This window comes from Micromys minutus, assembly GCF_963924665.1.
Source record: "Micromys minutus genome assembly, chromosome: 1".
Taxonomy (NCBI): Eukaryota; Metazoa; Chordata; class Mammalia; order Rodentia; family Muridae; genus Micromys; species Micromys minutus.
This window is the reverse complement of record NC_137969.1, coordinates 252,297,671-252,324,880: the sequence shown is the minus strand read 5'-3', so window position 1 is coordinate 252,324,880 and position 27,210 is coordinate 252,297,671. Positions and strand designations below refer to the sequence as shown.

General features: G+C 48.5%; 1 protein-coding gene across 3 annotated transcripts in view; it reads right to left on the bottom strand.

Moving 5' to 3' along the window:
* PPP2R5C (protein phosphatase 2 regulatory subunit B'gamma) overlaps positions 1–25,009 on the bottom strand; it is a 134,322-nt gene extending 109,313 nt beyond the window's left edge. For all 3 annotated transcript variants that reach the window (XM_080931348.1, XM_080931350.1, XM_080931349.1), the window contains exons 1-3: positions 24,776–25,009; positions 24,129–24,194; positions 4,577–4,748 (exon numbers count right to left, since the gene is read on the bottom strand). In XM_080931348.1, the coding sequence (XP_080787474.1) occupies positions 4,577–4,748; positions 24,129–24,194; positions 24,776–24,802 (265 nt within the window). In that variant the 5' untranslated portion in view covers positions 24,803–25,009. The remainder of the gene's footprint in view (positions 1–4,576; positions 4,749–24,128; positions 24,195–24,775) is intronic.
* Positions 25,010–27,210: the final 2,201 nt, after the last annotated feature.

Sequence of the window (27,210 nt, the reverse complement as noted above, 5' to 3'; positions counted from 1 at the left end):
GTAGGACGGTTACAAATTCAGGGCCTAGCTGGACTACAGGGTAAGTTTAAGGATAGTCTGGCCAAATTAGTGAGTTTATGTTGCAAAATAATAAAGTTGAAGGAAGGCTGGTGGTATGGCTCAGTGGTTGAGCACTTTCCTATGATGCTTCAGGTGGTACAGTAGAAAGAAAAAGGACAGCCAAAGCTGGGCACCATGGAGTGTACCTGCAGACCCAGCTTCCTGGAGCGTCACTTGGGCTTACGAGTTCAAACACTGAGACTGGCTCAAAAGCCACGAATTAAACAATAATTCTAGCATCATTGGTATGTATTGATATTTGCAGAAAAATAAAAAAAACAGCCCTACCCATAATGGATATAAACAACACCGTGCTCGGGAATACACTGAAGGAGGAACGTGACACATCTCTGGGAGGGAAATTACAAACCTCTGACAGAACAGATCGAAGGGGACACCCCAAGACGGAAGAACATGCCCATGGGTTGACTGAGGAATATTATATAAGCGCCTAGACTACCTGAGGTAGCCAGACCAACTCAATAGAACTCCTATCAACATACTAAAGCCATTCTTCACAGAACTAGAAATAAAAAAAACCAAGCAGCAAGCACTAAAATCTGTATGGAACCCAGAATACCCTTGCAGTGCTGGGGCTCAATGGCAGACCTTCTGTATTCTGTATTCCTCTACCAAGGAAATGTGCTCCCAGACCCACCCTAGCAACTGTGAGCAAAAGGAACAAAACTGGAAGAATCAAAGAACCCGACCTCAAATACGTCTCCGGAGCTGCAGCACTGCGTCCCCTGATAGAGGCCATTGAGGCCGAACTGAAAGCCAAGAAGCCAGTCTCCGGACAGTCAGCGGAGGCGGTCGCCACACACAAGGATGGTCTGCTAAATGGCACCAGCAAAACTAGACAGCCACATGTAGAAGTCTAACACTAGACTCCTTTTACAACAGATGAAAATTAACTTGACATAGATCAAAGACTTAAATCTAGGTTTTGAAACCAGGAAACTAGTAGAAGAAAATGAGGGTGGGTATGATTCTCTCTAATGACTCCCTAGGAGCAGAAGCCACCAAAGAGAAAAACGCAAATGGAACCATGGCAAAGTAGGAAGCACACAGACAATGTGAAGACAGCAGTGTAGCAGTCAGTCCTCCGATGGGACAGAGCCCAGATGCACGGGCAACCCAACCCTCAACACCCTGAGCACCTGACTATCCAACAAGCAAATGACCCAAATCTAGGGGATATGAGACAATCTCCTGGCCTGTGGTTCAAGGACAAACCCCAGCAAATGTTCACAAGATGTGAGCGATAGTTGGGAATATGAATTAGCACAGCCATTGTGGAGTTCCCTCAACTAATTGGAACAGAACCACCATCTGACCTAGCAAAGTCCATTCTGTGATGTACCCAAAGGAGCCATGCAAATGCCTGTGTTTACTGCAACAATGTTTCAAAAGGAGAGAAAGGACATCAACTGTGGTATCCACTGAAACAGAGTGGACACAGGCAATGTGGCACGCAACTATTAGTTTCTATTAGTGACCCATAAATTGTTAATCCATTTGTAATAACACGGGGTTATTAACTGAAGGACACTGTATTAAGTAAAGTAAATGAAACACGGGAACGCAAAGGCTACATGTACCAAGGACAAGAACATGGTACCCAAGCAGCTGGTCTCACAGAACCTAAGGGAAAACTAGGAGTCATGAGAGGATGGAGATGGTAAAGAAGAGAGGCTGAGAAAAAAAAAGGGTGCTCAGACAGTTAGATAAGAGCTAAGTCCAAAGTCTGCAGCCTCAGGATGGCCAGGTCACAATTGTTATAGATTTCAAAATACCTACAAAGATAAAATGATAACTGTTTAAGGAGAAAGAACACTAATTGCCTTGACTGGTTCGATACACATTGTACACAGACATCCACGGTCACACTCTACATAGACATCCATGGTCACACTGTACACATCCATCCACCATCACATTGTACACACCCATCCACAGTCACACTGTATACATCCATCCACCGTCACACTGTACACATCCATCCACCGTCACACTGTACACATCCATCCACTGTCGCACTGTACATATCCATCCACCGTCACACTGTACACAGACATCCACCATCACACTGTACACAGACATCCACCGTCACGCTGTACACATCCATCCACCGTCACACTGTACACATCCAAATACAGTCATATTGTACACATCCATCTACCGTCACACTGTACACAGACATCCACTGTCACACTGTAAACATCCATCCACAGTCACACTGTACACATCCATCCACCGTCACACTGTACACATCCATCCACTGTCACACTGTACACATCCATCCACCGTCACGCTGTACACAGACATCCACTGTCACACTGTACACATCCATTCACTGCCATACTGTACTTAACAAATGCTATAATTATTATGTGTCAATTAAAAACAAAACAAATAAACAAACCAAAATACTCTTCATCCTTGAGAGGGCTCAGGCTTCTTATGGCTTTAGAAACTAGCAAATAAAAGGATCACTTAAAATAAATCCACGAGGATGGAGAGATGGCTCAGCAGTTAAGAGTTCTTGCACTCTTTCAAAGGTCCTGAGTCAGGCTTGGCTCCCACACATGCAAGTCCAGTCAGAGAATCTGACTCCCTCTTTGGTTCCTCAGATACGATACACAAGTGGCACACAAACAACACCCGTACACACAAAATAAGATTGGGAGTGTGCATAAAAAAAGATCATATTCCGTTTCAAGTATAGACAGACGCAGCTCAGCTGTCCGTGTGGTGGGAGTGGGACTTGATTGTAATGAGCACAAAGTAACTGGATGATTAAAGACGACGGAACCACTTTAACAGTGTGAAACTTCCACTGATGACCGCTGGTCACAGGGTATATAACTTGTGTATCAGTGGGACTCTAAAAGAGGAAAAACATCTAACTTGGAGTTGGAGACCTCAGAGTAGAGCTAAGGTTATTCTCTTTTCAAGAGTTTATTGCTTTCTATTGGTATTAAACTAAAATTAAATTAAGAGACTTCAGTATCTGACTTAATAAGTAAGAAAAAACTATTTTAAAAATCAGATAATTGTCAAAAAAGTGGGCAAGAAGGGGTAGTGAACAGAAACAGTCAGAAGAGGGGGATGTAACTCCCAGATACAGGAAAGGGAAAGAACCACGAGCTATTACAGAGTGACACTTCATTGGGCCACTATCAGAGGACGACACAGATCATCTCAAAGTGCTTAGCCCAGATGAACCAGGTCACCTTATTTGATTATTTCTGAAATCCAGGCATATCAATCCTTGTCATCGGATGATGCAGGAGAAACCCAAGGACTACCTTCATGAAAGAGCACAGAGTGCTTGTACCAATAGCCCTGGGTCTGGTGAGAGAGGTGCTGTAGGAGAAAGGAGAAGAGGAGGAAGCAGACACGGAGAACAGCAGTCAGTGGCAGAGCAGTGGCTATGAGGAGCCTCTCGCAGAGACTCCTCAATCAGGGAAGGCCCTGTCCCATGTGAGGTGGGCAGGACACAATCTAACATGCCCTTATGACATGCACTAGGTACCAGCTGGGACATGGGAAGGCGGGCTCCACACAGTTCTGAGCCTTTCTCAACATCACACCTCTCTGACTTGGCCTCCTGGGGGCAGTGTAAAAAGTGCTCACATACATCCCTTAGCATCCAGATGTTGAGTGCTGATGGTGGGATTCATGCTTGGTTGGTGCCACACCCCTTAGCTAGAGCACCTGCATCCAGAGAATGGCCGCCCACCTACTAGCCAATGAAGGGAAGAGAACTCTCACTGGCCCCTCCCCCACGCACATCTACACGGAGCTCTGCTATGCCCTGGCCCTGTGGATGGCCCTGGGAATACAACTCCTAAAGCCAATTTCCAGCTCTCTGCACACTCAGTCAAGATGAATTATAAAACCATCCATCATTACAAACCTCAGGTATGACAGACTGGGACAGCTACTTTGTATATTGGTCGTAGATCTCAGAATATGGAAAGATCATCAGAGGTTCACATCTGACCACAGTCCTTGAACCATTCTCCTTGTCAAAGTCTTACGTACCTCAACACTGAGGCCTCCTGGAGGACACTTATGAAGTAATGGTCCTCTGCTGGAAAGAGGTGGCTGTGCCAAGGGGAGTAGTTCCAAGTGAAGAGCCCTAGGCCACGGCTGGTCACAAGTAAGGAACTGAGCTGGCTGGCCATAGTTAAAGGAGCAAGCCCCACCTGGAGTAACCCCTTCTAAAGGCCAGTGTTATTAGACAAGCCAGAATCCCGTGAGAGACAAACAGCTACTTACTTAGAGCTTTCAGGATTTTACGTTTCCCTTATTGTCTTACGGTAGTGTACTTGTGACGTATGTAGCTACTGGATTTTTATCCACCAAAGCTCTGAAATTAAAACTCTTAGTGCAGTACAGCAAATGGCATTCAACCGAACAAAAAACTCAATCAGGAGAAAACCAAACCAAACCTGATCATTAAAGTAAGGAGCCAGCAGGGCTCAAGACAGCCACAAGTGACAATTACCTTTTAAAGATGGAAGTTTTTGTAGTTCTCTATTATTGCTGGCATTAAACCGTGAAGAATTTTGCCGTTTGTCTTTCTTCACAGGGACGACGGCGGGCTGAGGGACTGGTACTTTTATTTTAGCAGATGTTGAAGACTGGACAGCCGTGAGGCTGTTTTTCCTGCTGGCTATCTGTTTTCAAAAGAGAAAGAAATGAGTATGTGAAATGGATTATTTAAGATGACTGCAAATATAGCACAACTGAAGTGTAGAAAATATACACAAGTACACACACACACACACACACACACACACACACACACACCACACTGCTATGGGGCAATGTTCTTCACACCCCTTAATTGGAACTGCTTGAGGTTAAGGTTTAAGTCCCATCCTCAGCACCTGACTACTTATGTCCCGTGAAGACAGTCTTACTTGGTAGCTCAGGCTGGCCTTGAATGCATGCACATCACAGGCTAATCTACAATTAGTAGTGATCCTTCTGCCTCAGCCTCTTGAGTGCCGACTGTAAGTGTAGGTCATCTGCCCCGTTGTCTTCTGAAATGCCACCGTGTGTGGTAGGCTAGGTAATGACTGCCACAAAATGGTCACATCCTGATCCCTGGGGCATGAGAACATACCGCCTGGCCTGGCAGAAGAATTCTGCAGATATGAGCAAGTCAAGCAAGGTCAGCAGAGGGAAGGACCGTCACTGTGGAGATTCAGTGTCTGCAGAGGGAAGGACCCTCGCTGTGGAGATTCAGTGTCTGCAGAGGGAAGGACCCTCACTGTGGAGATTCAGTGTCTGCAGAGGGAAGGACCCTCGCTGTGGAGACGGCCAGTGTCTGCAGAGGGAAGGACCCTCACTGTGGAGATTCAGTGTCTGCAGAGGGAAGGACCCTCGCTGTGGAGACGGCCAGTGTCTGCAGAGGGAAGGACCCTCACTGTGGAGATTCAGTGTCTGCAGAGGGAAGGACCCTCGCTGTGGAGACGGCCAGTGTCTGCAGAGGGAAGGACCCTTGCTGTGGAGATTCAGTGTCTGCAGAGGGAAGGACCCTCACTGTGGAGATTCAGTGTCTGCAGAGGGAAGGACCCTCGCTGTGGAGATTCAGTGTCTGCAGAGGGAAGGACCGTCACTGTGGAGATTCAGTGTCTGCAGAGGGAAGGACCCTCGCTGTGGAGATCCAGCATCTGCAGAGGGAAGGACCCTCGCTGTGGAGACGGCCAGTGTCTGCAGCGGGAAGGACCCTCGCTGTGGAGATTCAGTGTCTGCAGAGGGAAGGACCCTTGCTGTGGAGATGGCCAGGGTCAGTGGGGCACTCCTCATGAGGGAAGGAGAATGGTGGAATTCGGAAGGTAAAGAGATAACGAAACCTCAAGTCCAGAGTCAGGGAGATATGAAGCTCACTGTGGTTTAGAGACAGAGGGCGGGGGTGGGGATGCTATGAGCAAAGAAACACCACTCTGGGCCTTCCCTGGGGTCCTGATTCCAGTCTCTGCCCTCCGGAACTATAAGATGTGAGAGTACATGCTCCTACAACCTCTGAACAGAGACAACGGTGAGAGAGTACCTCCTGTGACAGCAGGTTCTCACAGGTTCACTATTCTGTCTGCTGTATACAGGTGCCTTCCCCGAGCCTAGGAACTGTTCATCCTGGCTTTTCTTTGCGTAAACCATGAGCCCCCAACTAGCAGGCACATCTCTGATGATACGATAGTTGTCAGGGCTAGACGACTTCCTTGTGGCCGGCTACATCATGACCAGTGAGCTACTCCTGCCAGCAGGGGAGACTGAAGGAAGGAACAGTGACACCAGTGAAGGCAAGATGGACACGCCATGCTCACTGCACCCTCTCTGCCCCAAACAGTGGAATGTGTGTCTGTACAGATGTTCTTTCAAATGGCCGTCAGTGGGGCTGGGATGGGTAGAAAGTAACAGTGGAGGAAAACACACTCCGTCAACCTCTGTCCTCCACACATGTGCAGACAAGTACATCTGTACGCACATGCACATCCTCACCCCGGCACGCACACACTGAAAGGCCAACAGGCTCCAACCTGAAGATACAAACCTCCTTGGCCCCCTCCCATCATCACACAGGGCCATGGAGACCAGCCACACCAACATGAGCCCCAGACTTATCTGCTGTCACCCTTGGGGTGCATGTTTGCAAAGCAGTAAAGGCCGGCTTTGTTTTTAACATGCTGGGGAACACTTGGATAGGTTGTTCCAAATGTGACCGCCCAGAGCAGCAGCCGGAGATCTGACCTCAGAGTGGGGGTTGGTGCCCTTCCCACACAGTCTGAGGCTCTGGGCTTTCTCTCCAATTTCAATGGCTGGTATGGTCTGATCTTGGTCCCTAGGGTGCTGGAAGGGAAGTGGTGTGAACCTTTAAGAGCTGGGACTCTTTCTGTTCCTGGACTGAAAGGTGGTTAAGTTTCACACAGACCCACCATTGCCACCTGCCTTTCTGTCCTCACCAGAACCGAGTCACCTCTAGAGCTGTGAGCTAAATAACATTTTCCTTTAAAAGAAGCTATGCTTGGCATTTATTATTGTGACAGACAATTAATAAAGGACCTCTCATTCTTACATCTGGCACAAACACCAGACAAACAAGCTTGCCCATGGGCTGGTGAGAGTGATCAGTGGGTAAAGGTACTTGCCACCAAGCTTGGTCACCGAGTTTAATCCCTGGGACCCAAATGATGGAAGGAGAGACTTCTATTAAGTTGTCCTCTGAATGCCACGTATGCGCTGTGATGTGCGTACACCCATCCATACAAATAAATGAATAGAGTAAGAAAGTTTAAAGAGAAAGCTCCACCTATAACTCACCTCTTCAATGGAGCCCTCCTCCCAAGACTTATTATTCTATGTTGGCTTTTCCTGAGCTGCTCCTTCCAAAGCTGGAGAGATGGTTCCACAGCTAAAAGAACTTGCTGCTCGTACAGAGGACATGGTTCGGTTTCCAGCACCCACACTGGGCAGGTCACATAGCCTGGAATTCCAGCTCTAGGAGATACGATGCCTTTGGCCTCCAAGAGCACCCACACTCACGCTTGCACAAGTACATGTACATACACAAGCACGCACACATCCACACACGTAATTTTAAAAGATAAAATGTAAAAGCCCTAGGACTTGCTGCACGGCCTCGAGGACAGTCCCACAGTGTTCCTGGATCTCATGTGTGCACTGCAGACATCTCCAACCTCCACTTCCCATGCTCTACAGGGCCCAATCCGGGACCTCACAGACAAGCACCTTGAAGAACAACAGTAGAAAGACGACCAGAGCAGCTCCGAGGCTGCTTCATGCCCATCAGGGAAACAAACTGCACTTACATAACCAAGGATAAGACTGGGTATGAGCTGGTTAACCCACAAAACAGAATTCAACCAAACCCAAAGGCTGGCCAGCCACCCTGCAGGAAACAAGCTGGGGTAAGGTTTTCTATGTCTGAGGAAATGAGGCTGTCCTCACCTCTGTAGACTCCAAGCATCAATCAGCTCCCCTCCCTTGGACCCTGCTGAGGCTGCTGTCCTCTGGACCTCTCAGAGCCTTCACCCACTAGGACGCAGAAGATCTGGACACTGCTTGGTGTTTACCCAGTGTGACAGTTTCTTCTAGTTTCATGGTGGTTATTGTCTGCTTCCAGGCCTGGCCCACCGCCATGTCTCCTCCTGCCGCTCCTCCGGGTCCTCACCTGACATGCCGTTTACTCCCCATGGCACCTCCACACCGTCCCATGGCACAGCATGGCCCAGAATGCTCCAATCTTACACTCTGTCAATGGTAAGGGCACATCTTTCTATGGAGGACAGGACCTATATCCAGCCACGTTGTAGGTTTTGTGAAAATCTCAGGAGCTGCCAGACAGGAAGAGCTTTTCTGAAGGTGCTCAGTTCCATTTTAAACCCTCTGCCATGGCTTTGGCATGGTTGTGGGCTGTTCACCCGGAAAGGGACAGGTAGACAGAAGACACAGGGCCCTTCCAGAGGAGTGTGGGCCAACAGCCTGGGTGAGAAATGGACCTTAAGGAAGAGAGCTCCAGATGAGGTGAAGCGGTGAGGTGCAGCAGTGATGGGGCAGGCCTCTGTCTCTAAAGGACGCTCTGCCTGTGGCCTCCAGCCCTGGGAAGGCTTTGGCTTCAACTGTAAAGAAGAAATTCAGAGACTAGCTTGGGCAGGAAGCAGCGGCTAAGTGTTGGAAACAGTCAGTGTCGGACTGTCGGCAAAACCACAAGGGCTGGAGGACAAGGCAGGTGCGGGGGCTGGGGGTGGAGAAGAGGCTGGGGAGAGAGAGGACGCTGTCCTTCTGGCTGAGGGGACAGGTGAAGATGGCAACTGGCCTGTAAAGAAGTTCAATGTGACCGCACTGTCTGAGGGCCTGTGTGGTGATCCTGCTACATTCAGAAAGAAGAGGCCACAGTTTCCTCTCCCTGCTTCTTCCACAACGTATTTTCTTTTCCTAAGAATAAGACTCAGGGTTTCTGGAGAGATGGCTCAGTGGCGAAGAGCACAGACTGCTCTTCCAGAGGGCCTGGGTTCAAATCCCAGAAACCACATGGAGGCTCACAACCATGTGTAATGGGAGTGTGATGCCCTCTTCTGTCATGCAGGCATACATGCTAATAGAAGACATACATACATACATGCATGCATACATACATACATATAATTAAATTTAAAAAAGAATAAGACTCAGCAGTTAGGGTTTTTTTTTGTTTTGTTTTGTTTTGTTTTTGTTTTGTTGTTGCTTTGTGTTTGTCTGTGATTGTGGCTATTATGTGATTGTGGCTATTAGCCATCCGTCCTACCCTGCCCGTGAAACAAAATCTCGGTCACCTTCCTCACGGTGTCCTGATGCCAGGCATGCACCAGACACTGGGGAAGTGCACGGGACTGGCCATGCGAGACTGGAAGGCAACAGTAAGTGAGCTGCTCAAGCCATGGGAGTGATCACTGCTGATGAAGACAGACAAGGGGAGAGAGGCGGGGACAACAAGGAAGCTGGGCACAGTGGCTAAGGGGAGTGTGGCCTCCCCGAAGGTGTCTTCCAGGACAGATGGACGGCTGCAATGCCGACGGCTGCAGCACAGCAGCCATGGCTGGGTGAGGTTGGTCTTGAGCAGCCTGGGAGAAGTAAACCAGACCTCGGATGAATCAGGGAACCAAGAGCACCTGCAGCATGTGGCTATCTGGCTGGAGAGTAAGGAGAAAGGGTGCAGGAGGCAGGGGCGGCTGCTTCCGGTATGGGAAGGCTGCTTCCGATATGCCTGGCGCTGGTAGGACAGGGCCCACAGGAGGCAGCCACAGCTGAGAGAAGATCTGAGCTGGGTCTGGACCTGGAGCTGCACAAGTGGGAGAGGATGGGTTGAGGCATGGATGCCAACCATGTGGGTAAGCAGTATGAGGTCTGCCAAAAGGTCTAAGGAGATGGAGGAGGCCACAAGGTCACCACACGAAAGGAGAAAGCAGGGAGCCCTGAGAAATGACTCTGGACGAGTGTTCCTCCTTAATGGCCAAGTCCTCTCTCTCTCTCAGAGTCAGTCCTGGAACAAGTGCTGTCCACACAGAATTTCCCTGCAGCCTCCAGCCAGACAGCCCATTCCTCTCCGGCAAGTTCTCTAACAGTCCCTGTGTGGGCACTGAGAAGAACACAGCCGGGGCCTTTCCCGCTGGGGCCCATAAGTGAAAGGTTCAGATGTGGGCGAACCAAATGTCCCGCACACTAGTGGAACTAGACTTCAGCCACACCCGGCCAGATGCCCCACTTCTGGGTGATGCCAACCTGCCTGGATCCTCCTTCTTTGCACTCTCCACTGAGCAATCCTGCCTCCCAGCATCTTCCAAAGCTCTCCCTTTCTACAGCTGTATGGAAGACTGTATAAACTGCTGTCACGCAAGTGCCAGAAACAAGTTATTATCACCTGACACATAGTTGGAGAAGTACTTTTTGCTTCCCCAAAAGGGCTAGCCTGAAACCGGTCAAATTTCTAGTCTAATCACCAGCCCCTTGGAGACAAACTGGAAAGGGACCCAGTTAACAAACAGGGCTGAAATCAGCAGAGCAGACAGCAGGAGTGGGGTGTGGCCCCCAGAGGGGCGTGGTCGCAAAGGGTTGCCACTGCAGCACAAGAGGCAGGCAGGAAAGCTTTGTTGTTGGGGCTGTGCTGTAGGAACTTTACTGCACCCTGGCCTTGCCCACCTGAAGCAAGGAGTCCTGTCTTGAACTGAAACAAGAATGTCACCAGAATTACTGAATGTCCCCGGAGTAGGGTAACAGGGTAAAATCACCTTTGGTTGAGAATCACATCTTTCAAAAAATATGTGACTAATTAGATTTAACTAATAGATAAATTATAAGGGGGGTGGGGAAGAGCTCGCAGGAGGAGAAAGCAGGGTGCAGTAACAACCAAATATAGCCAGGAGCTTAGCCTCCCCTAGACCGAAGCTAGCGACCTGCTCAATTTCAGGGGGTACTGTCGGCTGTTTGGTTCTCCAGCCACAGGAGACAAGCAAAAACTGGCAAATAGGATTGCATCGAATAGAGGTTCTACACAGTGAAGGAAACAATCAACACATGGAAGAGATAACCCATAGAAAGAGAGGATATGTCTGCCAGGTAGTCATCTGATAGAAGGCTAATGTCCAGAATCACAGGGAATACAAAATCAAAAGCAGACAATCCAATTAAGAATGGGCAAGTGATCTGAACAGACTCACCTTAAAACACAAATAGCTGTACTACTCAGCTATCAACAATGACTTCATGAAATTCCTAGGCAAATGGATGGAACTTGAAGCTATCATCCTGAGTGAGGTAACTCAGTCACAAAAGAACACTCATGGTATGTTCTCACTGAGAAGCAGATACTAGCCCAAAAAGCTTAGCATACCCAAGAAACAATTCACAGAACTTATGAAGCTCAAAGAAAGGGAAGGCCCGAAGGTGGATGCCTCAGCCCTTCTTAGAAGGGAGAACAAAACGCTTGTGGGAGGAAATAGAGGGACAAATAGAGGAGCAGGGACTGAAAAAAAGGATTATTCAGAGACTGCCTTACCTGGGGATCCAGCGCATATGCAGTCACCAAACCCAAGCACTATTGCTGATGCCAAGTAGTGCTTACTGGAAGGAACCTGATATGAATGCTTCCTCAGAGGCTCTGCCAGAGCCATCCTGATACAGAGGAGGATGCTTGCAGCTAAACATCGGGCTGAACACAAGGACCCCAATGAAAGAGCTAGAGAAAGGACTGAAGGAGCTGAAAGGGTCTGCAACCCCATGGGAGGAACAAAATGATCAGCTAACCAAACCCAACACAGCTCCCAGGGACTAAAACACCAACCAATGAGTTTACATGGAGACCCATGGCCCCAGGTGCACATGCAGCAGAGGATAGCATCGTCTGGCATCAATGGGAGGAGAGCGTTTTCCCAGTATAGGGGAACGCCAAGGTGCTGAGGCTGGGAGAGGGAGCACCTTTATGGAGACAATGGGAAGGGGAAACTGGGGAGACTGGGGAAAGGGAATAACATCTGAAATGTAAATACAGAGAATATCCAATAAAAAAATGAAAAAAAACCAAAACAAACACAAATGGCCAACAAATATGTGAAAATACCTGATAATATTAATAATCAAAGAAATGTTGATCAAAACTATAAGCTGCTGCTTCACCTCAGAACTGTGAACGCATACATACACCCATATATACCCATATACACATACAAATATACACATGTATGTGTATACACACACACTCACCAACACACAAACACCCAAAGCTAGTGAGGATGTGGAGGAAAAGAAACCTGCACACTGCTGGTGGGGATGTAAGTTAGCACTATTATGTGGGACAAAATTGTGGTTCCTTGCTGAACTAAAAATAGCTCTACCATATGATTCAGACATCTCACTTCTGGTTTTGTATCCAAAGGAAGTCAAACCAGCACTGCACAGGTACCCGCACACCCAGGTTTCCTGCAGAGACGACCCAGGATCTGCCCAGGTGCTCAGCAACAGACGCACACTGGAGTTTTATTCAGCCATAAATAAATAAGATACCACCATGTACAGCAACAAGGAGGGCACTGGGGGCTAAGGCAGACACAGAGAAGCCTGCACTCCGTCACGCGTGGCCCTGAGTGGAGGAGACTGGTCACCAGCGGAGGAGAGGAAGCAGGATGTCATCTGCGCAGTCACTGTATGCACATACTGTGAGCAAGGGCCCAAGCCCTGCTAACATGTTCTGTTTATGTGTGCCAGTACAGAGGGTTCTTATCGCAAAACACGCATTGGGCTCCGGCTGGCTTCAGAACGATCTGAGGAGAGGAAGGAGGGCGCCAGATGAAGCGTCTGTCAGCACTCTGGTGATGTTACAGCCAGGTGACAGGACTCAGAGAGTCACCAAACTTTCCCCTCCGTTCCTGGGTATATGAAAATGATTCATAACAGAAGACTGAAATATCTCTCTGGTTTAATCCCAGTACTTCTACATGAGAGTACAGTATAACACCCTTCTCTCCCCTCTCTGTATTCTGCGACCAGAACCTTCCTGAACCTTAGTCCCAATACACAGCCCCTACTTCAGGCACGCCAGGCTACTCTTAGATTCTCAACTGCCCCAAACGGGATGTGGTGTGAGTGCCTGCTCCCTGTGTGTGGAATGCCTTGTCTCCATTCCCACTTCCGCCCCTCACCAAAGCTTTTCTGCACCTCCTCACTCCTGCAGCGAGGCTGCCACACCCTCGGCACTCTTAGGTGCTTCCCTTGGAGAATCAGCTATCTACACAGACACTGGGCCTCGGAGTATCTTGCTCTCACCTGCTTCCGCTCTACTTGCAGACTCACCACTCAACTCCCATGCCCACCTCCGTGAAACCGCTTGCATGCACACACCGCACATGCCTACACACACACACTCACTCTGTGTTCCCGCAATGCCAAGTGGTTTGTTTCCCCACACCCAGGCTATTTTTGCATGTCTGTTAACATCTTTTAAGATACAATTTTAATCAAAATAGTGTGATTTGACTGACATCTGGTAGGTCAGACAGAAGTAAGGAGCAAGACTACCCCTCCGACAAATATGGGCAGACCCATGGAGTCCTAAGCCCTTAGAATATGTAAAAACAAATTCAAAATGTACCGAAGACCAAAATACAATAGGAAAAGCCATAAAACTCTCAGAAGCACAAAGAGAAATCTCACTGCCTTGGATCTGACAGCAGCAACCAAACCAGATAAGCTGGATTTACTTAAAAATATATAAAAAGCATTATATAAAAAAGTAAAAGGCATCTGATAAACACAAAACACTTGTGAATGACATACCTGGTGACAGTCTACTAGTAGCGGTGACAGTCTACTAGTAGCCAAAGTACAAAAACTTCTCCCCAAAACTAGAGGAAGGCTATACTTTTGCCTCACCAGCTACCAGCACCAGCATAGGCAGTAGGTCTGAACAAATGGAAGCTAGCAAAGCCTGTATGTATGTGTATGTGTGTGTGTGTATGTATATATGTGTGTATATGTATGTGTGTGTGTGTGTATGTATATATGTGTGTATATGTATGTATGTGTGTATGTGTGTGTATGTATGTGTGTATGTATATATGTGTGTATGTGTGTATGTATGTATGTGTGTGTATGTGTATGTATGTGTGTATGTATGTGTGTGTGTATGTATGTATGTATGTATGTATGTATGTATATGTGTGCTGGGTCTTTGGGAGGGGCTGGAATTCCTCTAAGTGAACTGCACAATCACCATGTGACCCAGCAATCCACAAGGACTCAAGCGAGCACACAGAGAAACGCCTGCTCACACATGGCCGCAGAAGTCCTGTCCATGACAGCCAGAAGGTGGAAGCCAGTGGGCATCCTCAGCTAATGCAGGAACTCATGTTGCAGCCTTAGTTAGGATGCAGTGTGATCCAGGCAGGAGAGGAATGCCGTGGATGTGAAGCCAGGGTGGATCCACTGAGAGCAGGTTAGTGGCTGCTGGGGGAACACTCTGGAAGAAGGTGGTGGTGAAGCGTCTCTGCCTTCTGGCATCCTTGTCTCTTCTGGGTCTGCTACTACAAACACCCATGGTGTGGGGAGCCCCACACAGCCTATCACGGACACGGGCTAGACAGTGAGAAGCAGCAGGGGCTGAAGCTCAGGAGCTCGCTCATGAAGTAAAAGTGAGACAAGTCTTAAAGGTGACCCTTGTCTAGGAGTGTGTGCTGCTTGCTGCCTGGCTTGGGGAAGTTCTGACTTGGTTCTTCCCTTTGGCCGCTGTCCTGGACTGGAGACCGTGGCAGGTGTACTTTGGTCTAATTGCTCAGCCACGTAGGAGACCCAAGATTTCCCTTAGGCTTCTTGCATCTGACATACTAGTCTCTAACACAGTGTTGCTTATCAAATCCAAATCAAGATAGATGACTTTCCCCTTGAGAGTTCTGAGTGCAAACTACGGCCCCACTACCTGCATCTCTGGGGAACCTCGGGGAGCTTCAGGATGACCGAAGGTGTCCTGAGACCCAGAGCAGCTATCTTTCTGGCTTTTTCAGGGCCCATACACTTGGATTCTGGATCCTTCAAGGGCAAGTTCTTGAGAGGAGGGAGAGTAGAAAGAACTACCAGTCGCCATGAGGAGCAGGAGCAATGATTCACCCAGGCAGGCCCCTGCTGACTTCTGCTATTACCACAGTGAGTCCAGGGCAAATGGCCACTCTCCAAGTCTTCCCAGCAGCTACTGGGCATGGTGGCACAGGCACTATAGAGGAACAATACAGATATCAAGAAAGGGTGAGGAGTTCCTAACAGGCGATGTCTCATCCAAGGTCCAACTGTCACTTCTATTCCCCACAGCAGCCTCCTCCTAACTGTGGAGTGAAAGAATCCTGGGCAACAAAGACATGGGTGCTTGTGAGTCTCTGTACTTTAAAATTATTCATTCAAAATAAGCAACTGGCTTGGTGACAAAGCCTCACGCCTAGGCGTCTTACCATGTAAGGGATTACTACACTGAACACACATTACTACACTGAGCACTTTTCCTTCATTCAAACTCTGATGCTCTCAACATTCACAGCTACACGTAAGACGCCTATTGTGACATACAGCAGGGCCAAGCCACTGGGATCACAAGGGTTTCACGATGGTGAACGGAATCGAAGGATGCCCCTTGCCGTGAGCTAACCAGGGCTGGTTTCAGATGGGGGACCAAGGCTGCTGACGTGACCAACCATTCACCACTTTCTCTGAGTGGCCAGTGCACTGGATGCACCCTGGACCAGGGCCGGAAAGCCATGTGTCAGGGCCGCACTACCCTCGCCTCCACCCACTCTGTGAGAGGCAGTTTTATCAGAAGGTAGCACCAGTTTGCTCACGTGGTCCAAGGCTGCTCTCTCCTACAACAGCACAGCAGGTGGCTGTGGCAAACCATCCAAATACTTTGGGCCCATAAAGCCTAGGACAGTTATATCTAGCCCTTCACACAAAGTTGATTTTTCTAGGCCAACACTTCCTGCTGAGAGGTGGAAACAGAGAGAAAGAAGGATTTTCTGATCAGTGCTGACCACAGGTTTGAGCAAATCTTCCAGGCCCCATGATAGGAAAGGGATCACAGAGCTGTGGCCTTTAGTAGCAAGAATACTGAGGATCATGCGCCATAGGTGTCTCTGTGAAGAGTTCTCCACAGAAGCAGCTTCAGCTGGGGAGGCTAAGAGGAGGGGATGTGACCTGGCTCCAGGGCCTGCAGAGGTGGGGATCTGGAATCTGTCACTCCCCATGCTGTGCGGAGCCACCTTTTCCTACTCTGCAAACCTGCTCTCCAGTCATCTGCCCTTACTCTCCTGCTCCAAATGCCCCAGATGCCTATCGCCCTTGGTATGAGGGTCCCACCTGAATGTCAAATCCCTGACAAGACGTCCCCGACAACCTAAAGCAAGCTGTGCGTGTAGCGAGGATACATTTCTGTACTATTTTAATAAAAAGAGATACTTTTTCCAGAGCTGACAGGCAAACCCAGGATCTGATCACAGTAGGCACACAGGCACTCTACACTGACAACATCCCAGCCTTCATACTACATTTAAACATGGGTGTTCCGACCTATGAAAATGTAGACATATAAGACGCTATCTGCAAGAATAACTGTGACGCCATGTGCCTTCTTTTGGCTCTCTCAAGGTCCCTCACCTAAGAAAATGGAGTGTTCCACTGTGTAGAACTGGGGGAGGCCTGTCACAGACCAAGAGGTAAACGCAGCGCATTCCCACCTCACCTAGGTACTCTCCCTTGCATCTTCTTTTCTCTGAGTTTGGCTATTCTCTTCTCTTGCTCATTGCTCTCTCTCTTTTTTTTAACCACTGAAATTCTTCATCTGAAACTTGGTAATCTATATTATTAAAGAGAACTATGAAACTAAATTACAACGCATTCACTCATGTTAGAAGCGGTCGCATACGATACTGTCTGGTTACGTGTCGGCTCTCCCTCACAGGGCTCTCTCACACTGCATATATTCTACTCTGGCAGCTTCCAGCCGCACAGGGCTACTGCACACTTGAAATGCAGCTAACCCAAGGAACTTGACTTTAAGTTTAATTTTTATTACATTTAGATGAAATGAAATTGCTTGATGTGGCCAACCTCTGAGCTCCTCCCTGAGCTCCTCCTCCCTGAGCTCCTCCTCCCTGAGCTCCTCCCTGGACATTCATTACTATACCAATGCCTATGGGCTCAGTGTGGGGGCCTCATCTGTCAGTGTTGTTTTTCCACAAAAAGATCAAGGACAGTTCTGTGCATCCTGAGTGACGGTACTTACTCCCTCCCTGGAGCTGACATTCTAGGCTTGTTCTCTGATTCCCCCATGTGGAGAGACTCGGATGCTGTGGGCTGGGAAGCAGCGCTTCTCACTGCTCTTGAACCTGCTCACAACTGCTCGCAGCCTGGCCCCGGGTACCCCCACCAACTGGGAAACACTGTGGGCTCTCTGCATCACTGAAACTTTCAGGGCAGTTGTCCTGTGCCTCAAGAATACATCCTGTGAGCCATGCCAGTGGCTGGGCAGTTAGCTGGTGGCCAGCCAGCTCCTTTACAAGGGCAGGGAAACTTCTGCTCGGTCCTGAGGTTGACCACAGGCCCGTGCTCCCCTGCAGCCTCCGCGTTTAGGTTACTTCTCTCATCTCCTCCCCCGCCTGTCTCACAGACCTGCTCCTGTCTGCTTAGGTGCTAAAAGCACCTGGTGTCCTCACCCAAAGCAGTGGCTGGCTCTTTCTAAGATTTGGGCCCTACCTAGGCACCTCCGTTCAACACCAGCTAAGGGGAATTGGCAAGAGACTCCCAAGCACACGGACTGTGCACAGGTAACAGGAGCACACGTCATAACGCAGAGCCGATGCTTAAGTTCTCAACAGCTCAGGGCTGCATTAGTCTCTATCCTCCCCAATCCTCAGCACCAAGCTCGCTCACACAGGGCCAAAGATGTCCAGGCCAGAAACCCATCCATCCGTTTGTCTGTCCATCCATCCACCTATCATCTATGACTACCTTGCAAAATACAGTTAAAAAATATATATACATACGTATATATATATATGTATGTATGTATGTATGTATATATATATATATATATATATATATATATATATATATATATATATATATATATATATATATATATTCTACCAAGAAGCAGTCCCCAAATGAATGTAATTAGGAATGTAAGCCACCCTTCAGTGGAAAAATTCTGTTCTAAAATGCTTTAAATAAAAACAGACCAGATAGATAGGTACATTTACCACTGACCTTCTTTAGTAAGATCTAGAAGACAATTATTCTTTTTAACTAAAAAAAAAAAAAAAAAAAAAACTATTACTTAAAACTTTCATAAAACAGCAGAGGAAGTCCTGTGTCCCAGGGGTGGTGGCACATGCCTATCATCTTAGCATTTGTGTAGCCGATGTAAGGGGATAGCCTGGGCTACATGGTAAGAGCCTGTCTCAGATATAAACAAAAGGAAAAGTCCTAACTGCCGCATCATCTGAGCCAGCATGACATCGTTTACTTAAGATCAATAATATTGAATGAAGGCTCTGCACTGAAATTCCTTCAGGGCTCAGAAAATAATAAAACAAATAATAATTAAAGGTTATTTGCAACTTACAGTAAAGGAAGGGTAAGCAGCCTGACCCGAAGCTCTCCTCTTTCCGGCACTATTTATTAAGTGCGGAGGACTGACCGCAGGGCCTTTGCACTCCCTAGGCACACACTCCACAACTGGGCAAAGTTCCCAACCTTCTAAGCACTTTTTAAATCCATCCACTCAAGGTTTTCTCCGCTGTCGGGCCTAACACATGGAGGGTGGAAAGATGGATCACGGAGCTTGTTAACTAGCTGGCCTCAAAGGACTCATCCGGTAACGCAGGTGAGTCACGGGACAGTATGGTGGCTCAGAGCACTGTGTCACAGATGAGTAACAGCAAATTATTACCCACGTTAAGAAATAAAAGAAAAAGAAGAAATGCGGTGTAAGGAGAGCCTTCCCTGGACTGGACAGATGACTCCGCGTTAAGAGCACCTGCCATCCTTCTAGAGGACCCTGGTTTGATTCCCAGCACTCCCACGGCAGCTCACAACCACCTGGAATTCCTGTTTGGGCCACCTTCTTCTGGCCTCTGTGGGCACTAGGCACACGCAGTACACAAATACTTATGCACATAAATAAATATAAATTGTGAAAAAATAATCAAACTTATTGTTAGATTTCAATAGATTAACTTGAGTTGGTGCTAAGAAAACTTGACAGCCTCCCATCACTTTTTTGAAAGATGCGAAGGGTATTCTGTTTTAAATTGTTTTATATTCTTGTATGCATGTGTATCAGAGGCCAACCTGCAGGAGCTGAATGATTCTCTTCTACCGTGTGGGTCCCAGGGACTGAACTTGGGTTGTTAGGACTGGCAGCAGTCCTCAGAAGGGTATTCTGAAATGGTTGTCCTTAAAGTATGTCTGGAGCTGCTACCCAGAGACTTGGTGAAGCCAAATTGTTTTCACAGTGACTTAGATGTGGCTTAATAAGTTCTTTTAAGTCTCAAGGTATAAAGATTTTTGTAAGTTATACGTGTGCTATCAAAATGGGCTGGCTGTAGAGCCAAGCAGCTAAAGAAATCTGAAAAACCTAAAGCAGTGCACCTCTTCTTTTTCCCAAAAATCAATCTATCTGTGTAATGTGAGTGAGTACACTGTCGCCATCTTCAGACACCAGAAGAGGAAATCAGATCCCACCACAGATGGTTGTGAGCCACCATGTAGTTGCTGGGAACAGAACTCAGGACCTCTGGAAGAGCAGTCAGTGTTCTTAACCGCTGAACCATCTCTCCAGCCCCCCGCCCCCTGCAATGCCCCTCTTTTCAGGGAATTTTTAAAAATTTATTTTCACACAAATGCTATTTTTGTTAACCTATAATGAGTATTACTGCTATTATTAGCTGAACTGATGAATACTTAAAAATTTTTCAGTTTTAATTTCCAATATGGGTAAGAGAGCTGTAACCACCTACATAAAATCTGTTTGGGTTCCCGGCGCCTTTGAGGAGTGTACAGGGCCATTCCCTTTTGTCTGAGCACTGCTGTTCAACATGGAAGCACACCAGAGAGAGAATGCCAGACACACTCTGGAGGCAAATGTGCACTCCGTAGAGTGTCTTTTCAGTGCAGGGCTCAGCAGGGGTGAGTCTGTCCTCTGGAGACATTCAGCAGTGCCTGCTACTGGCATTTAGTGGGTAAGGTCAAGGATAAGCAGAGAGCCCGGGAGCGGCCCCTAACAAAGCACCTGACTCCATATGGCCAGCGCAGACACCAGGTCTCCCACCTATCAGCTTGCTTTTGGATTCGTGGGAGATGGAAGAAAAGTAGCTTACAGGAGACCTAGGTGCTTGTGAGGCCCAAAGGCAGCCAACACAGAGCAGTCATTACACAACAACTCCCATCTGAGGCTTCACCATCTTCCTATGCACCTGAGCATATGCACTGGGTAAGGGCCTAAGGTCTGAGAAGAACCAGCCAATGCGTGAATGGAGGCTTTGGCCCTTCCACAGAGGATGTCAGATAAGTCACCATGTGGCTCTTTCCAAATCACTGTCTTCCAGTTTATTCAAGAAAGATGTCAGCTCCACAGACAGTGACCAGAAAGCCCTGAAGTCATTTTGAAAGATATTTTCACAAAACATTTTACCTGTGTTCACATGCAATGGCTGTTATTAGATTAATAATTTCTGTAAATTTTAATTTAACTTATAGAAAAACACTATTTTGCCCCCAGCTTCACGTGACCTTTGACAAGCCTCAGCCTTACTATCCCTTCCTCCAAGATGCTTGTGGGTAGTGGCAATGAAATGCAAAGGGACAGAATATTCATAAAGGTAAGGAGTGTCAACGTGAGAGACCAAGTCTGAGGGAAGACTGCTCCGGCTTCCTTCCAAGCACCGGATGTTACATAAGAGATGCTGAAAAGACTTTCAAACAAAACCGAGCCCAGCATGCGAAACACGCAGACAGAAAACAAGACTCAAACCACCTTTAATGTGCCCAAAACAAATCACTTTATAAAAATCATCAACACATTTAAATATGTCCACTTTGGATAAAGTACACACATTTTAAAACACAACGAGACAATACAGCAACGCCATCCAGTGGCCTGACCCTGCAAAATACATGTCTAGATCTCAGTGTAATTTAAGATTTTAAATATTCATAAAAATGTGCCTAGTCATGTTCGTCTGTATCCAAAGGATAATTTGCTCTCTGTCCATCTCCACGTTTTCCAACTCCAAGCGGCCTGTGGGTCAGCTGTGGCCTGTCAGTTAAAGACATACTACAAAGCAAACCTGTTTCTGGCACTGGACAGAAATGTTTATTTTCAGCACACATGGGACTAAGCAACAAGTCGGACTTTAACATATTGTTTGACAGAGAAGAAAAGGAAAGAGAAATGTACTGACGTCACTGAAGAAATTTCTAGAATAAGGCAAGAACTGCCCAGCAGCAGTAACAACCTCTAACCTGCAACTACACTACCAGGTCTACACTGCTGTATCTCTCACAGGGCAAAATGCCTTAGGAAAAGTAGGGCCCAATCTATCCCACACAGTTAAAATGGCTCCCCAACATCTTTACCTCACTAAGTTGTCTTAGAGATGAGGACACACATTTCAGGAGGCGAGTGAGTGCATCCCTTCTGGCAGGCAGGGATCCCCGTTCACTCTCACCCCCAGCCTGGAATACCTTCCCTTGCCTCAGGCTGTCTTCCAGGCCAGTACTTTTCCTTCCTATTTAAAAAGCCCACGTGCTAGCCAGAAAGTGTTCTTCGATGTAAACCACTTGATGCCTTGTCTCTCATGAGGCCAGCCAAATGTCCATCGTAAGGACTCTCCGTGTCCTGGACAGTGGTATGATAGGTCAATCCCAGGCTAACTTTTATCTCACTGGGATTACTCCCCAAGCCTTTTAGCAGCTCATCCATGGCTGCTCACCTGCCATCTTTGGCTCTCCAGGCTACAAAGCTGGGGCATGGAAACTGTCTGGGCTCTGGGCTGCCTTCACGGGAGGGGCTCAATAAGCAGTCATGGGATATCAAACCCATTTACACTGTTCAGGTTAAAACATTCAAAGTCAGAGTAATGGGAGGAGAGAAACCTGAGCAGCCATGACTTAATTCACTTGTTGAGTCAATCACACTTGCTAAGTGGGCGGGACTAGCACGGAAGAACAGAGCTGAAGGCTGAGGGGAGGAGACAGTGATCAGAAAGTAAGGGTAACTCAGAGGTCACAGGAGCTATACAGCCTTCTGTATTCCTGCGAAAATAATCTCAACAGTGATCTGTCAAGGGTCAAAGCTTAGCATGCCACGTTGCCTCTAACATCTTTCTGAGAAAGGGGTGGAGTGCCCAACTTCTCAGTGTTTTCCAGTGGTCATTTCAAGCTCTGTGTCTCCGGCCCTTAGACAGTAGCACTAGAAAAGATACAGAGAGACAACTGGGGTATCGTCCCAGACACTGCAGGCCACACTCTGGAGCCCTATACAGCTGAGAGTAGTAATAATCCCCGAGTAGTTCACAGACACTCTACACGAGGTGGTATCGACGTCTTTCAACTTGGATGGGTTTTAGGGGGTTCAAACCTAACCCGATTATCTACCCTATCCTGGAGCAAGGCTCTTCTGCTAAGCTAGGGAGAAATAAACATACTGACATTGCTCAGTGACCTCCAACAGACACAGGTATGTTTGAGCAAGGAAGCTTCAGGCAACGGTGAGGGGTTTTAGCAGTCCCAGTGGCTAGACAACACAGCACACGGTGTATATACCCCGCAAAGCAACGACATGTCGTGTGAAACTCGCTGAAGGGCTGGCTGTGGAAGGCAGTCAGACACAAGCGTGCCACGGGAAAGACGTCATGATCTGCTGTACAGAAAGGGCAGGCAAAGACTGGCGCAGACAATCCGATCTACTGGTATTTCAGGAACCTTTTGGATTTCTGCTTTCGGCTCTAGGGAGGGCAACAGATTTGCTGGGATGAACCACCTGCTGCTGAGGAGGGAGGCTTAGAACACACCAAATGAGGGGGAAAAAAAAAAAAGACAACCTGGAGCTAAAATAACCCCTGCAGATTACTGACAGTTTGCTGCATTTCTCCAGGGAAGATTTTTAACTCATTCTAAGGTGGCTTTCAGGAAGAGGAAGCCTAACGTCCACAAATTAAAAATGTCTGTGGTTAAGATCTCAAAGATACAGCTGTGGAGAAGGAAGATTTAAGGAGCAGCTTCTAAGTGCCCTTAAATTAGAACCTGAGCCTCATGGCTTGGGCACTCTAGTTCCAAGACAATGAATACAAAACAAATCCAAAAAAAAAAAAAAAAAAGTGGCTGCCCTGCAAATCCCCAAGGACACAGCTCTATTAAGGATCTGCAGATTCCACTGAATGACCCAAGGGGTTATCCCAGATATCTTTGAAATAAGCCAAAGCCAGGAAGCAAGAAAAGTCAGAATTCACCAATGAAGATGGGGCAGCTGGAGGGAAAGGAAATAGAAGACTGTAAAAAAGTGCCCAACTTAGAGCTATCAGAACACATCCACACTTCTTAGTTAAAAAGGACCAGACATCAACAGAAGAGAGAAGCTTGCCCAGGACACCAGCTCAAGAGGCTGCAGCAAGGAAAGTAAGGACGTGGAAGAGTCACTAAGAGAGCCCCAGAGAAACAGAAAAAGGAAGGGGGGGGGGGCCCTAAAGCTAGAGACCAGTTCACTGAGGTACATCAGAAGCCACAAAACTGTTTCTAAAATGTCAGCTTCACTGTGCACACTTTAATAAGTGGAAGAAAATAAATGACTTATGTGAAAAGACTTCATAAAGTCTTATACAGAAACACACTTTAGGAGACTTTGGTTTGCATTACCCTCTGTGTTAGACCCTAGATCAAAAGCTGCTCAAAAAAAAAAAAAAAAAAAAAAAAAAACCCAAAAAACAAAACAAAACAAAAAAACAGCGAGTATGTACATCGGTTACCTCTGCTTCTGCTGTATCTTGTCCTTCTTTTGAACCTTTTCCACTTTTCACCGGTTTTGGTGGTTCCTGGGAATCATCACAAAAACAAAACAAAAACCAAAGACAACAATAAAAATTAAATTAGTGTTCTCAATATTTGGACGGCTAAGCATCAGCTCAAATGCAGTTTCCAAATAGATACATATCACTGAGACCTTCTGGTGGCTTTAATACGCCAGCAGGAAACTACATCATACTGAGTATATTCTCAGTACCAGGAGCCTTCAAATTCCGTTTCTCTTCATGTCAGTGATGGGGGTTGGGGGGAGGTGAAAACTCCAGGTAGGGACAGATAAACCCGGTGCTCTCCGCCCATCCCTTTCTCCCCTCCCACCCTTAAACCGCACAAGTGAGGGTTTCTGGGGCGAGTCCCGAAAGCTCCAGCACCCCAGCCCCCGCCACGCAGAGCACTGCACGGAGCATCCGCCGCCACCCAGAGCGACCGCGGCACCTCAGCGCCACCTCAGAGCCTGGGCGGCCTCCCCAGCTCCATGCAATCCTGCCAGCGCCCTGGGCCCGCCCGCGAGCCTGGACGACCTGCCGCCCCGCCCCTACCCGCCGACGCGGGGACCCCAGCCCCGGTCCCGGAGCCCCCCACCCCGACTCACTTTCTCCTTCTTGTTTTTATTCGGCATGGCTGGTGCGGGCCGCCGCCGCCGCCGCCCCTGCCGCCGCCCGCCGCCACTGCCGCTGCAGCAGCAGAAGCGCCCCCGGCCCGGCCGTCGCGCCGCCCCGGCCGCCGCCGCCGCCGCTGCAGCCGCCGCCCGGGGACTGAGTCGCTCCTCCGCTCTCGCTTCCCCTTTTCCAGGCTCCCAGAGGCTGCGGCAGCCGCGGCGGCGGCGGCGGCGGCGGCAGCGGCGGCGGCGTCTCTCCGCCCCTCTCCCGGCAGGCCACGCCCCCGCCCCAGGCCACGCCCCGCGCCGGCCCCACGCTGCCCTCTCCCCGCCTCTCCGCCCTCAACGACGCCACGCCATTGGCCAATACGGCCCACGTGCCCTAACGCTTCGCAGCGTCGCCCCGCCCATTGCGCGGCCTGTCCCCACCCCCTCGGTATGGACCGGCTCGTGTGCGGCCGCGTTGCCTGAGTCTAAAGGTTTTGGTGGAGCCACTAGGAAGGGAGCTTCTGGGGAGAGGGGTGCGAGTGAGTATCGCGGAGGTGATAAAAGTCACGGCCGCTGAGCCGGGACGGGGAGGAGAGCAGAGAACAGTGAGGAGCGGAAATGCACATGTGAATTGTATGGCAACTATTTTGCAGCCGTCCAGGCACGAAAAGCTCTGTCCCATACGCCCGGTCGCGGCGACGCTCGTGCAAAGCCGAGGAGACCCGGGACCGCGCGAGCGGCGGTTTCTTTAGACCATTAGGCTCCGCCCACGAAGGCAATGCTGCCGGCTCCGGGGAAGGCTCCGCCTACCGCACGCCTCGGAGGCGGAACTCTTACGCCCCGCCCATATAGCCCACGCCTCTCCCTTCGTCCCCGCCCACGCGAGCAAAGGAACTCTTCCCCAGAGCAGGCTCCACCCACCACGGTCTAAATGTAAACTCCGCCCAGTTCCCCTGTGGTCCTGCTTGCAGAGATTTCTCTGTTCAAGACCCACTCGTCAGGCCATCGGCTTCCTGGACGTAGGCACCGCCCTCCTTAAATCTTGGGAGATTGGCACTGTGAGATGATACCTGCACGCCCCACCCTTCGACCCCGGCCCACCAGAGATATAGTCAGAGGTCATTGCTGGCGTTTCCCCCGTGCCCATTACATCTGAGCGACCCCTGTGCCTTTGAGATTGTTATTCACTAATTATCAGTGGTCGGAAACCTGTGAGAAAACTGTGTGAATCAATGATCACTGATTCTCTCGCTTCTCTGGTAGCTTTTTATGAAGGAAGAAGCTTAGCCTTCTAGTTTGCTACTTACACAGTCCTCTTTTTTTGGACTTGTCAGTGTCTGGCATCCTATACTGAGGGGGAGCACTTAGAAGGAAGACTGTAGGAGTGAACTGATTCAAGTATGGGAAACTTTAGGCACTCACTCATGATTTAGGAGCTGTCTTCGTCGACAAACTAGACAGACGCTGGAGCTTTCAGCTACATCCCCCGGCCAAGGCACTGGAAAATCGATGTATCTTAACCCTTATTTTTGTTCGGTTGTTTTTGTTTTCACCATTGAAAATGCCAAGTGAAGCATTTTCAGCTGGTCTCACCGAAGCTCGATGGGGAAAAAAAAAAAAGACAAAACAAAAGAGATCAAAAGTGAGAGGTGCTGTAGGAGGTCCTGAGAGTAAGTTTTGTCTGCTGGTGTCTGAATGTGCACCTAAATAAAATTAATCTGCTGGTAAGCATGACCGGCTGCGATGGGTATTTTTACAGAATGGGTATTTTACAGAATCATCAGTGGATTGATACCTCCCCTAAACCAAATAGCTGAAAACAATGCCCCCAGTTGATTTGACATTTTAAAAATAAATGCGATCAATTTAGTAAGCATGGTACAGATTTAAATCAGAAAAGAGTAGGTCTGGAGCTACTGCGTTTGGACCATGGAATGCAAAGGAATCTGCCCTGCAAGGAAATAAGCCAATGTTGCCAACACCTTGGTATCACAGTGCATGGACCAGTTGCACATTCTTGATCCATTTAACAGACATTTGCCGGACATCCACAACATTGGTGAGCAAGGTGTGCCCCCTGTTCTCTGGTAGTTCACACGCCTGGATGGAAGCCCTGGATCATCCTGCAGGACATGTGGCAAGTCTGCAAGGAAAGGGGTGGAGGTGGTCTAACTCAGGTCTCTGTGGGGAGCTGGGCTTGTCTTCCAGCGCGGGCGACTGCAGGGAGATGATTATTTAGCCAGATAGGGACATGTTCTGGTTCTGGCGACTGCCTAACAGTCTCCTTGAGATGGGAACATTCCATGCTGCAGGGAAGCTCTTTAAACAGGAAGACAAACAGCATAACAGCTTCAGAAAGTGCCTGAAACGGACCAGATTCATGAGGCTCTCCCTGCTAGAGTAGCCAGTAAAGTGGAGAGATCCCCTCAGAGGGGAGGAAG